The sequence below is a fragment of the Melanotaenia boesemani genome, chromosome 13 (genome assembly GCF_017639745.1).
Source record: "Melanotaenia boesemani isolate fMelBoe1 chromosome 13, fMelBoe1.pri, whole genome shotgun sequence".
In the NCBI taxonomy this organism is placed as follows: domain Eukaryota; kingdom Metazoa; phylum Chordata; class Actinopteri; order Atheriniformes; family Melanotaeniidae; genus Melanotaenia; species Melanotaenia boesemani.
The window spans coordinates 9,943,826-9,958,321 of NC_055694.1; the positions used below are offsets into that span (position 1 = coordinate 9,943,826).

Genomic DNA, 14,496 nt, shown 5'->3' on the forward strand with positions numbered 1-14,496 from the left:
AAAACTATTTACGGGAATGAATGATACCAGGAGTCAAATCATGGCTAAATGCAGATTGATCTCATACAATAATCTGAAAATAGTATGATTTTATTCTGCTCTGTAAACAGCCAGGTATGTAGTTAGAAGGGGAGGCGGGGTGTGTTAGAAACAGGTGTTCATCAGGTAAATACAGTAACTTCAGCCAATGATTGCAAAAATGAAGTGCAAATATAAAAAGATACATCAACCTGTTTTATACATTTTCATGGACTGCATCCATTTCAAAATGAACATACAGTGGACTTTAAATTACAACCAGAGATTTATCATTTCTTCAAAGACAAACACGATATACAATCAACCAGTCTTATCGGACTTTTGGCAAGGCTTTCAGCTGTTTAGAAGTCTGCATAACAGCATACAAACCGTGCAATAAGATTGAAATATAACTTAAATTATTTTCCACCTTCATTTTATTTGAACAGCAGGATCAAGAAACAAACACAAAAAAATGCTTAAATGCTGAAGTATAAAAAGTTGCTGAGACCTTCAATGAGCAGACGTAGATTAATGTGTTCCAGACAGTCATTGCCATCCCTGTCTTAAAAAGATAAATCAGGTAATATTCTACATTTTCTCATTGTCAACAAATACAAATAAAAAAAAAAAAAACAACAAAACCAGCAATGAAGTTAGTCAACCCTTTAAGTGGTAAACCAGGGCGCTGTTTTGGATACAGGGAAAAGAAAGTCAGCCCTGTGATGGACTGGCGACCCGTCCAGGGTGTGCCCTGCCTCTGGCCTGCTATAACTGCTGGGATAGGCTCCAGCTCACTCTCGACCCTGAATTGGACTAAGCGGAATAGATAATTGATGGATGGAAAAGAAAGCCCACAAAAATACAGCATATCAGAAGTCTTGGATAAACTTGAGTCACATCCAGTCTCATGTTTTGGTGAATTAACCAAATTATATACTCCTTCAAAGTTAAAAGAATCAGTGTCTTAACATCAGTAGAAATAAGGCCCTTAAAGTCTTTTTAGTCCAAATCTGTCCTTAATTTACACGTCATTCAAGTTTGTGTGGTCACCAATCACAAATTCTCTTCATTTTGGTCTGAGCTCAAGGAGTTTGACTCCATGTCAGCATCTTCTGAATGTTTCCCATTCCTCTGTTCATCCACAACGCTGCTGCCTTCCATCCCGTCTGCAGATGAACTATCTTCCTGGGAAGTTTCTTCCTCCTTTTTATCTGGCACTTGGCTATAATCAGTCCTTGGGATTTTGCCCTCCCTTTCAGAACAATGAGAGGGTGAATGTTTTGAAGTCTTAAGAGGAGTTTGCACAGATGGACTCATCTGACCTGCGGCTTTATTAGCAGCAGCTTTTTCCTCTATCTGTCTATTGGCAGAGTCCTCAGCAGGGCTGTTGTCTGACAGGACCTTATCATCTTCTCTCTTCTTCTTTGGTGGTTTTTCAGTTTCTATGTCTCCATCTGTTTGCATAATGTCAACTTCCTGGATGGCGTCCTTCGTGTTGTTGGTCAATTTCTGCTCATTGTCTGCACAGGGTGTAGTCTTTGTCGTCAAAGTGTCGGGACTAGGGGACTGATCCATTTCATGAACATCATCTGGAGAGTCATTTCCATTTCTTACAATCTCATTATTACACACAACCCCCACAGTTCCATTTCCGACTGCCTCAGCTTCTGCTTTTGGCTCAGGGGACGCCTCAGCCTGTTTGCTCTTGTCCTTACTTTTATCAGTTACTTTCTGAGCCTTAGCAACATTATCCAGTCCGTCATCTCTCTGCTGAACTGCTGCTTCTCCATCTTTGCTTTTACCACGTGCACAGACTTCGTCTTTTCCTTCTCCATTCCCAGCAGTTTCAGATCTTTTCTCTGCTTTTCTGAATTGTTTCTGAATCCTTCTGGGACACCACACAAACTTGTCCTTTGGCTCAAAGTGAAGGTAAGCATAGCGCACAAGATCCTGACGTTTCTGCTTGTCCAGCACAGCAAACAGAAAATAGTCGAGGACGCTGCGTTTCACGCTGCTGAGGTTTTTTTTAACCAAAGTCTCCTCCAGAAAGAAGCGCACGAGTGGGGCCTGATAGTGCGCAAAGCCCAGCTCTCCAAGGCTTTTCAGGATCCGAGTGATCCGCAGGTTATTGTGCATATTCCTGCAAGAGATTAGACAATTTTAGCTACAGGAACAAAAAATAAAAGAAAAAAGGTACATATAAAAGAAAAAATATCTAAAAATGATTTTTTTTTTTTTTTTTAATTTGTTTTACCGCTCCAGGTTTCCAAAGCGTTCCTTCCAATTTTCAGCCCGCTTCACTTCACCTGTCTTAGTGTCGACCAAATGGATGCCATAGAAGCCCAACATGAGTTCATAGGATTCCACTAGTCTCTTTTTGGCATCCTCATTCTTCTTAAAGGCCTGGTTTACATACAGTGTAGATATAAATATAAATTAAACAACATATATCACATCATAATAATATAATAGTAACATGGAAAACAACATTCAATATCTTTAGAAAATATGACGTGTTTGCAGTAAGACAACACATTACATGCTAAATATTACAATACATTATGAATAAAAGATTCAGTAAACACTACAGAAATGTTGAAATTTTGTCAAATGCAATATTTCAAATTTTGCTGAACAGCAACAAACAAGACGAGGTGAAATACAGCTATGATGTAAATATCGTAAACTGCTTGACACACATTAAGCTAATGCTCTAATCCGGTTTAAAGGCTCGTTTTGGGTGTTATGGCAGCAATATGTTTTAAAAACATGGGGACAGCGGCAATAAAAGGCGGAAAAGTTGCATAATTTTAGAATAAAATACTGGTAGAACATCACAGAACTAATTTTATTAACTGTCAAGACGTTGGTATGAAAACCGTTTTAGAAATAGATATGGGGAAGGGTTTAACACTGTAGAAGATTGTATAAGAATATTATCCATTTTTTTGTTTTTTGCAGTTCAAAACTGCAAAGAATTTGAAGGTGATATAATCTGTGGTACTGAATATCATCAAGTCTCTGAGCATCCAGGAGTCTCCAAATCCAAGGTTTATGACTGACACGTCCACAACTTTCAAGTATCAAAAACGGTATTGGTTCTGTGGTGGAAATCCCCAAAGGAGATCTGAAACACCTCGCAAAACTTCTGTCAGTAAAAACAGCTTCCCACCACTTCCACAAAAGAAAGTTGCTTATATCAGCAAAAAGATACCAAGCTGCAGTCTGAGTGTGTTAAAACAAGATGGTTCTGCAGGGAAAGAGTTCGGTTTAAAACAAACATGTCTGCTGTCCACAACTGTCACACATTTTAGTTAGAAAAATAAACAGAGACCCTGAATTGTTGAGCACCACAACTTATTTTTTCCATTCAATGAAGAAATGGAAAATATTTTTTCTACTCTGTTTCCAAACACTTGCAGAAAAGGTGTTCTAACACAGCGGTAAACTTGTCCCACAGTTCTCTTTTATTTTAATATGTCACTGCTAAAAAAGAATCAAAATGAGCACATTTCAAAAGATATTTCTTCCGAGTTTCAACATTTATATGTTATCTCTGTACTGTTTTAATTTAAAAGCAATGTTTAAATAGTCTGCAATATGTTGGGATTCGTCTTTGTCTACAAAGCAACCTCGTCAGGTTGGTTGAAATGTCTGTATGTTACTTTGGACAGAATTTATCACACAGTCACCATCAATAAGTCATGAGACAAGCTTACAGCAGCAATACAGACCAAAGCTGCAGAGATATGATGATCTTTTGGTTTACTGAACAGCTTTTGATGAGAGCAAAGCCCAAATCAAATTTCATTATTTAAAATGGCCATATAAGCCAAGCACCTAAACTGGTGAGCAGGCGCCTCATGTGCAGACTTCGACTTACCTCAATTTCCTTCTTGGTGAGTTCTGAAGCCATATAATTAACACCTGGTTCTCGTAGTGGAAACAACCTGCAATAGAAACCCCAAATAATATCTTATGAAACTGAGCTCTAATTAAATTATATATACATATATAAATATCAATAAAACCCAGACTAACAGAACTTATACCATAAAGTCAAAGTAATACGACAATAATGACCTCTGCATCGATTATATGCTGATAAAGCTGCAACCATACAGAAATCAAAAAAGTACATACCATTGAATGTAAGAGTGAACCCTCTCCAGTCTTTTGTAGTCATTTTTCCAATCTTTAAGAAACGACTCAATATAGATGTCTGTGACACAAAGAAAGAAAATACCTACAACAATATCCTACAAAAATATTCCCAAATATCTCGCAACAACATTTAAATGTCTTACCATCAGGAGCGGAGGGAAACTTATTGAGATAAAACTGTAAATTGTTCATTTTATCCTCTAAGCATTCATCATCTGTTAGATTCTGTAAAAACAACAATCAAACAAACAAAAGGATAATGTGATCAGTAACAGTTTTAAGCCGAGAATTATTTTTTGTGTGTTTATATGGAACTTACAGGGTATCCTCTTCTGTAGTTCTGCATGTCCTTTGCTGCCCTTAAGTTTCTAGGAGCGTGATGCCACTGCAAATTCAAATAAAATTAACCAGCATCAATTATCTTTCAATAATAGTAACGGATTAACACTTTACTAATCCTGAATCCATCGCAGTCAAACGATATTATTACAGATGTACAGACCTGCATATCTCTGGTGATTCTTAAAAGCTTTTAATTTCTCATTAAGGAAAATAAGTCGTCCGGTGTATCTATGATAAACCGCGTATGGTATCTGTAAACCTTCATATTAACATACAACGCTGAGTCAAAAGTAAGCTAACATTTATGACTAGCTAGGCTAGTTAGCAAGGCTGCAGCAGTGAGGCGTACAGCTAACACGAGCTCTGCACTAGCCTAACCGGGAGCAAAAGCAATTAGGCCGATAGCAAAATGAAAGTATGTTTGTATGATATCGCGTGGGTGACTAATAACGAAAATACCTACTATAGCCCAAGTAGATTTGTTTTTATCTTGACTCGACCGTCGGGTCTGGGTCTCTCCGGCCGGGTCGTCACCATCACTCTCTGTGTCCCAGGTCGAGTCGTACTCACAAACACAGTCGTCCTCCATTATTTAAAAAATATACTTTTACAAATGGCTAATGCTAAATGAAAGCGTAACCCGACGTAGCACTATAACCAGCGATGAAACAGGTTACACTTGCATGTTCAGGTTCGACGTGGACGGCTCTGCCCATCCGTCTTTCCAGCCTACCATCGTCAAGACAGCAGCAGCTCTGCTGGCGACTGCAGTAATGACGTTGCTTTCAGGTACTCCAGCTAAGTCGTAAATAACAACTTTGGAAAGCTGCGTTGTTGAAGGACAAATCAGCAATTTAGCAGGACGGTTTTTTTATGTTTAAAAGTAGTAAACAATACTCAATGTATAGCTGTCTTTTTCCCTTCCATAATCACTGGCCAAAAGTAGTTTAGGATGGCGATATAAATTAATTATGTCTTAGCTGCTTATGTAATTTTGACCAACCATTGTCCAACCATTACAATCATGGTGCAGTGCTTTAATTGCTCCAACCATTTAACATTTGGCAGAATGAATAAGGAATTTAAGGTGAAGAATTTATAGTTATGGGTATTAGGGAGGTGCTGTGGCCAAAATGTATCATGGCTGTTTATTAAGGTCAGAAAAAAATGAAAACAAGGAGCAGCAGAGGTTAAATAGCATGTAATGTACCTGTTGGGTATCTTGTCTTGGAGAGGGCAGACCAGTACCACTTTACAGTAAGAGACACAGGATTTTGCATTAATAAACAGGAACTAAATTGGCCAAAAGAGGAGCCAACTGCTGGAAAATCATTTCTTAAGTGGCTTGCCTGAGTTTCGGAATGACACATCCCTAAGACAAAGCTTAGGGGCGTGACAGGTTTGATCAATAACCTTGTTTAAACATAAGATGCTGATAAGCAAGTTAGTAGGATAGCTCAAATTTAGCAGCTGCAAACTCAGATGAGATGAGAGCAAACAGTGATGCACACAGAATTATGAACTATGCTGCACAAAGCTGAGGCCCACCTAATAAAATTAATCAAGAATTGTCTACTAAACCTTTTTTAAGTTGCTCCCCCTTGTCTTGATGAGGGCAGGCAAATTCACCATCCCTAAGCCATGAGGTGATGCCATCTGTAGCCAGATAAACCAAAGCAAATGCGTCTCACAGAGCAAAGATGACCACAAGAAGGCAGTGTTTTAGTTCCCGCACTCCTTTTAGAAAATAGGAGATTTATTTTTGGTTTCATGCATCCACAAATGTTTTTTGTTTTCAGCATCATTTTGTTTTCTTTTTACAATGATCTTTAGTAGAAATACTTCTTTAAAAGAGTCACTGTTTCTCTTTATGATTTTTGGCTCAAATTTGGTAGAAATACAAGTTGAAAGTAATCACAAAAGTTCAAGCTCTACTGTAAAAACAGAAATATTTTACAGTTAGAAGATACTGTATAAGCAGTGTGAAACAAACATGCTTGCTTTAATCTTTTATCTGAGCGAATATAAACAGTGCAGTCATTCACACACAAACAAACAAACAAACCTACTCTTCATCTCTAACATATTCAAATAATTGAAAATGTGCTACACATGAATATCTTCAGCAGCTTGTTAGTATATAATAACTTGTATTCTGGTTTCATATGATAATGACAGTCGGAAGATGTAGGAATTTGATTTAAAGGTGAGAACATTGAATTGAACCATGTCATCGATCTTTTGACAATAATTATACTGATGTATTTATACATGGTGGTTATTTCGCCATTAGAGGGTATAAATAGAATCGTGTTATCACAAGGGATTCGGTGTTGAATAGCCTCTGGTGTGGGTTACTATTTTTGTTCTTGGTTACTGTGGAAACCAAAAAGGCTCTGCAGGCATCCAGTATTTGTTGTTGCTATTTTCTGCCTCTGCTTCATAAAACTGAATCCTCATTGCTTTTATTGTTAGTCCAATACAGATGGAAAGATGTGTTCCTCTAATACTCACAGGGGTTATAAAAAGTCTGTAAACCCAGCCTGGCTGCCATTTTCACTGCTTTGACGTGAAATCACTGACTTTAGGATTAACTTGCAACTTTATATGGCCTCACTATGAGCTTCATATACTTCATCCCTTTTGTGTTACATTTAACATGGTTTCATACATAAAGGATCAAGAATACTATTCAAAATGAGTAGAAAATACTGGTGATGGAAAGTATGTTTACTGAACATTATATTCTAGGTCTCCTGTAGTATTTTGTTAGTTATGTTGGAGCAACTTTCTGTTTCCACATCATCAAGACAACCAGCACTTTTTTATAGCTACTTCATATCACTATAAGACCTCAGGATGTGCACACAGACCTAAATATATTTGTAATTCTATATTATTATTATATTGCAATACAATTTCTATTTGACAGAATTTTAAAGCGAGTAAGTTCATACAATGTTTTGTGCAAGTATTTTCATACTAGAAATAGATACTAAGTACCTTTATGAGAATTTTTTTGCAATACACATCATGTATATTTAAACTGTTAACCTCAAAAAGCTATTGTTTTTTTCTTTTCTTAGTATGATGAAGTGTTTTGGATGCCTCCCATGTGAGGTGTTCTGGACAAGTCCCATCAAGAGAAGTCCCCAGGGAAGACCCAGGACACGCTGGAGGGAATACATCCCTTGGCTGGCCTGGAAATGCCTCTGGATCCTCCTGGACGAGCTGGCAAATTAGGCCGGGGAGAGGGAAGTCTGGGCTTCCCAGCTGCCCCCGTGACCCGACCCTGGATAAGAAGTAAAAGATGTATGGACGGACGGACGGACGGACGGACGGACGGATGGATGGACGGATGGATGGATGGATGGATGGATGGATGGATGGAGGGAATTACTTTGGGATGCATTGTCAACAGCACTAGAAAAATGAATGACTATGTAAGTATCAAAGAACTATGATCATAAGAAGCAGGAGGCTGTGTTTCCATTATCCTCTTTTACGTCCATGGTTATGTACTTTTATCATGACAGAGAAATTTAGCACCGCAGACAGTTCCAAGGATCACCAGCTAAGTTTTGGGTCTGATATTTCCGAGCCACAATCAAAGACATCCAGTACTAACTGATCTGAACACCAGACACTTAAAGAATCAATGAATCAGGCAAAACAAACACATTTAAGTAGACAACTGTTTTGCTCCTGCAATAGATTGTGGCCTCTGCACACTAAGAGGAATTCAGTGAAATGAAAAATATATATTTTTTTTAATGCCAGATGGAAATTCTAAAGAATTTTAAAGGGAGTTAAATTTTCAATTAAATACAGGGGAACAAATTCTAATTAAAAATTGGGCTGCATTTTTTATAATTTCTGTAAATAAAATGGATGGTAATCTCTATCTTCCTCCTCCAATTTCAGCTTTTAGTGTTATTTAGTGTTTACATACACATAACACAAAATATAATCACAATTTACGTTGATTTAGATTTTATTTACCACTTTAATTATTCACAAGTCACATGAGAAAGTGGTTTGAATAATTTTAATCTTAACTGGTTGCAAAAACAAATTGATGCATGTATGTATATCATAAAATAATAATTGATAATATGACTCTTCTGCCATGTTATATAATAAATTCTACTAGTTTTGGTGTATCATGGTGGTAAAAACTTCAGACCTTTACTTATAACTTTAATATCTGGCTGCTTTCACTTAAGTCAAAGACCTGAATAGCTAATTAAGTTACTATTTAGTGAGCTTATAGCTCATTTGGCCAATGGGTTCTTACATTGTTCCTTATGAATGTGTTGCTATATTTTTTTTGTTTCTGTCATATTTTATTTGTCTTTTGGGATATGCACTTTTGATTTCATTTTTCTATGATTTAAACACTGGACTGGTAGGCAAATGAGTAAAAGAATGAACAAAAATGTGGATGAGTGAGTCAGCAAATGACTATGGGGTAAAAGATATATGCAAATTATTATCCAATTAGAGCAATATTTACAAAAATCAAAACAACTTTAGTTTCCTCCTACTCCTTTTTAAACACATGAGTGTTGGTTTGATGTTTTGTTCTTTTTGGTATGTATTTGTAGATTATAGTATTTATCTTTTGTTTAAAATGAATCAATAAAATAAATAGATGAGTAAAGGTCTGAAAAACTCAGACTTGAACTGTAGGAGCTGACAGGATTTAGACATGAGTGTGATTGGTTTACAGTTATTAATGTCATATAAAAAGTGGTGTAGCATAAATAAATAAATCAGCTATTGACTGACATGTGTTTGTTTTCTCACATTAATTCTAATCTCACTTCTACAATAAATAAACTGAATGACATTAAATGATGCTGTATTAATTCCAAAGGAAAAGTATTGATGAAATGATGCTGTCTTTGGATATTTTTCTGTTTTAGCCTGTGGTACTTTGGTCTCAAGTAGCAGAAGATCTTAATCAATAGCATGCATTTCCTTTCCCTGACTGGTATTAAACATAAACTGATGAGCTGATAATAAAACAAACAGAACAAAAATGAACTGTGTTTAAATAAGTATTTAATCTTGCTTTCTGTGAGCTCATGAAATCTTACATATTCAGATATAATCAGACAATCCAGTTGGCTCAGTTGCCTAAGGCTTCCCTTGTGAGTAGGAGAAAGACAGGCCTTGGTGTGTGTTGTACCACTCCACCAAATATAAATCAGTTCTGTGCTATAACTGGAAGGCAGTGATGGACCATGGCTTGTTTAATATCAGGCAGTCTTACCTTAGCTGACACCATCAATGTTTTTCTTGCAGGTAAAATATTTAATATTTAACATTAATTAATAAAAAGACACAGAAAAGTCTCACAAAGGATGTTGAGGATGTTTATACCATAACAGCACTTGCCAAATGGAGTAATCAGTAAAGCCAAATTACACCTTAAGCAGTTTATAATGAGATCTTTTTCCCCCCAAATATTTTTTTATCTAGTGTTTACAGTTAAGTTCACAGCTGTCCACATGTTTGTCTTTAGAGATCCTCATCCTTTGTTCATGGACTATTCTGAAAGAAGGTTAATCTGCATCTTGTGTGTCAGACTACTTTTACCACCATCTTCTATTTGTTATCCCTTTTTTCTTATATTTTGGCTAAAACACAGCTTCAACTTCCTGCTAAACCCCTCCCCACACTAACTTTTCAAACTGGAACCTAATTTTTGTACAAGCCTTTATAGTTTGTTTCCTTTTGTTGTTGTTACAAAGATGCCAAATGGGTTTCATTTGGGTAAAAACTGTACCTTCAGCCCACAAGATCTGTATTTAACTGCATGCTACCTGCATTTTAAAAATACTTTACAAAGTCTGTGTATTTTTAGCATGCCATACACCACCATGCCTTTTATAGGTTTGATTTTGTAAGATATGAAACATACAGTAAATATACAAAATCTCCCTTTATGTTCCATATACAGACAAATATGTAAGTAGGAAAGCTTGTATAAAATCTCAAGCTACTGTAATACAATGATGATACAGATGACATTAAGCAATTCCAACAGATTTACTACTATAGGTGTTACAATAATCTTATTACAGTGAGGAAAGAGAAAAAAGAAATCCACATCAGCGGTGAAAGGGAGGCATTGTCTCTACTGCTCCTTGCTGACTGTGGTTAGAAGATGGCATTTACCTAATGTTCCTTGTCCATATGGAAGTGTGATAATGCAATATACCTAAATGAGAACAAAGATAGCAGAACCCAAGTAATAAAGATATCAATCTCAGTCTAAATACTCTGGCCCAGTGTGGATTAAAAGCCCCCCTCACTTTGTTCCAAGTCCTTGGGCTTTGAAAAGGATGTGGACTCAGGTACCTTTCTTATCAGCTGCGATGTAATTGATTTATGAAGAGCTGGTTGAATCTCAACAGGGATGTTAAGTGTACTGATTTAGCCACTTAACACAAAAACAGGAGCACAGAGAGCAGGTTACTCTGGTCCACAGGAACAAAAGAGCACAAAGTAATCCACCAGCAATATTCAGCTGGTGACACGACACCTGCTGTGACAGATCATATCTCTCTTGGTTTTTTGTCTATGATAGCTCCTCTAATTTCTTTCTTTCTTTCTTTCTTTCTTTCTTTCTTTCTTTTTGCCAGGTTCGACTGAGAGAAATGCTGTAGTGACAACATTATTTACTGAGCAATGTCCAAGATTATTACATTTATATAAGATTCAGCCCACCTCACAGTAAAAGTCTGTGCCTCTGGCACAAGTACAGTAACCATGGCAACCAGCATCAGCTACAGTACATTTCCAGAAGCATCTAGTGTAGCCATCTCGTTTATTTAGCCACTGTACATAATGTGCATGCAGCAGTCCTTTAACATGCAAACACTCACAGGTATGAAGTCCTACACTAAACCAGCAAGTGAATCCTAACTATTTTTGTAACATACCCATTCTGTATTGTCTCAAAGCATCACTTCTGTATTGTCTTCCACATAACTGTATGTGCTTCTTTATGTCTGTATACTTAAATATAGAAAAACGGTACAAAATAAATGAAAACTGGCATATACTTAAGAATAATCTTGTAGGTGCAAAAGTACTAATGTGATATCCATTGTTGCCAAAATGTGCTACTGTGGGCATTTTTCTAAAGAAAGTAACAACAAAATTATCAATTATATGTGGCCACAACTCTGATTCATCCCTCTTTTCTTCTTGAAAGATCCAGTTAACTTTGAAGATCTGGTGTTCAAGACTATTTTAAATATAAGAAAATATGGCTCGTTGGAAGCAATAAATAAAGAAATGATGCTCAACATTTGCTCCATACTGTATATGTGCATGATATATTTGTACAAATATTTATTACTTTGACTAAATGTTTGAGCTTATTCTGTTTTACGCCTTATTCAAGTCCCACTGGTTGCTGTCCATGGTGCTGAAGCTGAACCCTTCTCCTAATGTCAGGCACACACTTACATTACACGCAGCTTTTTATTGGTGACTGGTTTGCGCATGCGAAGAAGTAACCCCAGACCACTTGCTCAAACAGATGACCATATGAGCAACAACAGAAAAGCACACGCGCGTTTTTACCTTAAGTAGAAATCAAAACCTGAAGAAAAAAATATCCAGGTTTTAATTTTCCTGCCCGCCTCCTTTGTAGCTCCGCAACAGGCTGCTACACCAATGTGGTGTCAACGCTGAAGACCACGGTATCACCTGTAACTGCGCCTCCGCTCCCCCGACTTTTAATGCCGACACCGAGGATGAAGAAGCAAAACGTCCGGACCCTGTCGCTCATCCTCTGCATGTTTTCCTATTTGCTGGTGGGCGCCGCGGTGTTTGACGCGCTGGAGTCCGAGTCGGAGAGTTCCCGCAGACGCATCTTGGAGCAGAAGCGCAACGAGATGAAGAAGAAGTACCGCTTCTCCGAGGACGACTACCACGAAATTGAGCGAGTGGTGCTGCAAGCTGAACCCCACCGCGCCGGGAGGCAGTGGAAATTTGCCGGCTCTTTTTACTTTGCCATAACAGTCATCACTACCATTGGTAAGTTAATGAACGCCTTATATCTTTGATAAGGAATATGTTTCACTCTGTTTCAATGTTGGATGCCTGAGGCAATGTTCCAGGCTATTTTTTTAAATTTGACTAATCAAAAACAAACATTTGTCGCCTGTTTTTAATCCAAGCGTTGCGTGAATATGCGTCACAGCGTTCTTCTCATTTCCACCTTTCTGCATTAAGGTTATGGACATGCAGCACCAGGCACAGACGCAGGAAAGGTCTTCTGCATGTTCTACGCTGTGCTCGGCATTCCTCTCACTTTGGTCATGTTCCAGAGCCTGGGAGAGAGGATGAACACATTTGTTCGTTATCTCCTACATAAGATGAAGCAGTGCATGGGCTTTCGACGCACTGAAGTGTCCATGGAGAACATGGTCCTGGTGGGCTTCCTGTCTTGCATTGGAACCCTGTGTGTAGGAGCTGCAGCCTTTTCTCACTTTGAGGGATGGAGCTTCTTCCATGCTTACTACTACTGCTTCATTACACTCACTACTATTGGCTTTGGGGACTTTGTGGCCCTGCAGAAAAAAGAGGACCTGCAGGAGAAGACACCCTATGTTGCTTTCAGCTTCATGTACATCCTAGTGGGGCTAACTGTCATTGGGGCTTTTCTTAATTTGGTGGTGCTTCGTTTCCTCACAATGAACACTGAAGATGAAAAGCGAGATGCTCAAGAGAGGGCTTCCCTGAGGAGGGACAAAGGTCGTTTGGAAGGGGGTCTGGGCCTCCGTGTTGTAGGGGATCACAGCAGAGACAGTTACAGGGAGAGGAACAGGGGCACCATGTTGCACAGTCATAGCCACAGCACACTTTTTCTCCCTATGGAGGAAGGAACCAGCCGCACCAACCTCATTTCTTCCCCAGCGGAAGATCAGGAGAGACGAGGAAGCCCATGCAGGCACAGGTTACATCTTCAGATCAAGGCAGGCAGGCGGAAGCGTGAGTCGAGCCTCAGCTCCCTCTGTTCCTCCTGTGTGTGCTACCGCTTAGAGATTTGTGATAGTCCTCTCATGGCTCGCAGTGAGCATCACTGCTGCCATGTCAATTCTGTTTATTGCAACTCGGTCTCATATAGGATCCAGGGCTGCTCCCGCAACAACACTGGACTCTCTTCCCCAGGAAGCACGCTCTCACCTGGGCACAGCTTCCAGGAGCTTCCTCATTTAAGGAGAAAATCAGTGTAAAGAGTGTTATTTTGAGGAAAAGGTTTTGCACAGACTTTAAACAGCATTTTTAGAGACACTTTGTGTTACTCTGTTTTGTGCATGTCAGAGGACAGAAATTCTGTTAAATGAACAAGTTGTCTGTTGTGGAGATTTTAGAATGTAAAGCAAGATTTTTTTTGCTATATTTATGTCGATGATTCTGCTGTTTTGCTTGCATGTAAGCAATGCATGTTAAACACAATAAATAGCACAGAATGTGAATGCATAAGTGCTAATAAGATATAAAGTGTTAGCTTCCTCTACTGTTTTTTTTTTTAAAATCAAAAACAATTAGGATATAATACTTATGAATGTCTAAAATGGCAATGAAGGGATATAATTGACCTTCAGTGGACTCTGCTCTCTAAACTTTTCATGCCATAGCTAGAAGATGTCATTAAACTTTTATATGCCTTAAAGTACTTTGACCAAGCACATGAGATATGTGGCTTCTTTACACAGTGCATTTAAAGAATTGTTCAATTATTAAGCACCAGAAATGAAAAGTGTGGATTTGCACTATAATATAAAGAGATTATCCACATTAATGGATGTAGCTTACAACAAATATGTAGCAGGTTATTGGTGAAGAACTCACACTTCTGAAAAACTAGTCATTTTCAGCAAAGGAGGGTTGTTTTAGTTACAATCAATGTGAGCCTTTTCCAGTATTGTTTTATTAAAACCA

General features: G+C 38.1%; 2 protein-coding genes across 2 annotated transcripts; one reads left to right on the forward strand and one right to left on the reverse strand.

Moving 5' to 3' along the window:
* Positions 1 to 213: 213 nt before the first annotated feature.
* Positions 214 to 5,264, reverse strand: ogfr (opioid growth factor receptor). Its single transcript, XM_042003626.1, has 7 exons — positions 4,991 to 5,264; positions 4,505 to 4,570; positions 4,329 to 4,410; positions 4,165 to 4,243; positions 3,905 to 3,971; positions 2,276 to 2,424; positions 214 to 2,161 (listed from the first exon to the last, which is right to left on the reverse strand). The coding sequence occupies exons 1-7, from the start codon at positions 5,114 to 5,116 to the stop codon at positions 1,075 to 1,077; spliced, it is 1,656 nt and encodes a 551-aa protein (XP_041859560.1). The 5' UTR covers positions 5,117 to 5,264; the 3' UTR covers positions 214 to 1,074.
* Positions 5,265 to 9,386: 4,122 nt separating this feature from the next.
* On the forward strand, positions 9,387 to 14,081 carry kcnk15 (potassium channel, subfamily K, member 15). The gene is made up of 2 exons (XM_042002801.1): positions 9,387 to 12,585; positions 12,784 to 14,081. Exons 1-2 carry the CDS (start codon positions 12,288 to 12,290, stop codon positions 13,785 to 13,787), a joined length of 1,302 nt encoding a protein of 433 aa, XP_041858735.1. The 5' UTR covers positions 9,387 to 12,287; the 3' UTR covers positions 13,788 to 14,081.
* Positions 14,082 to 14,496: the final 415 nt, after the last annotated feature.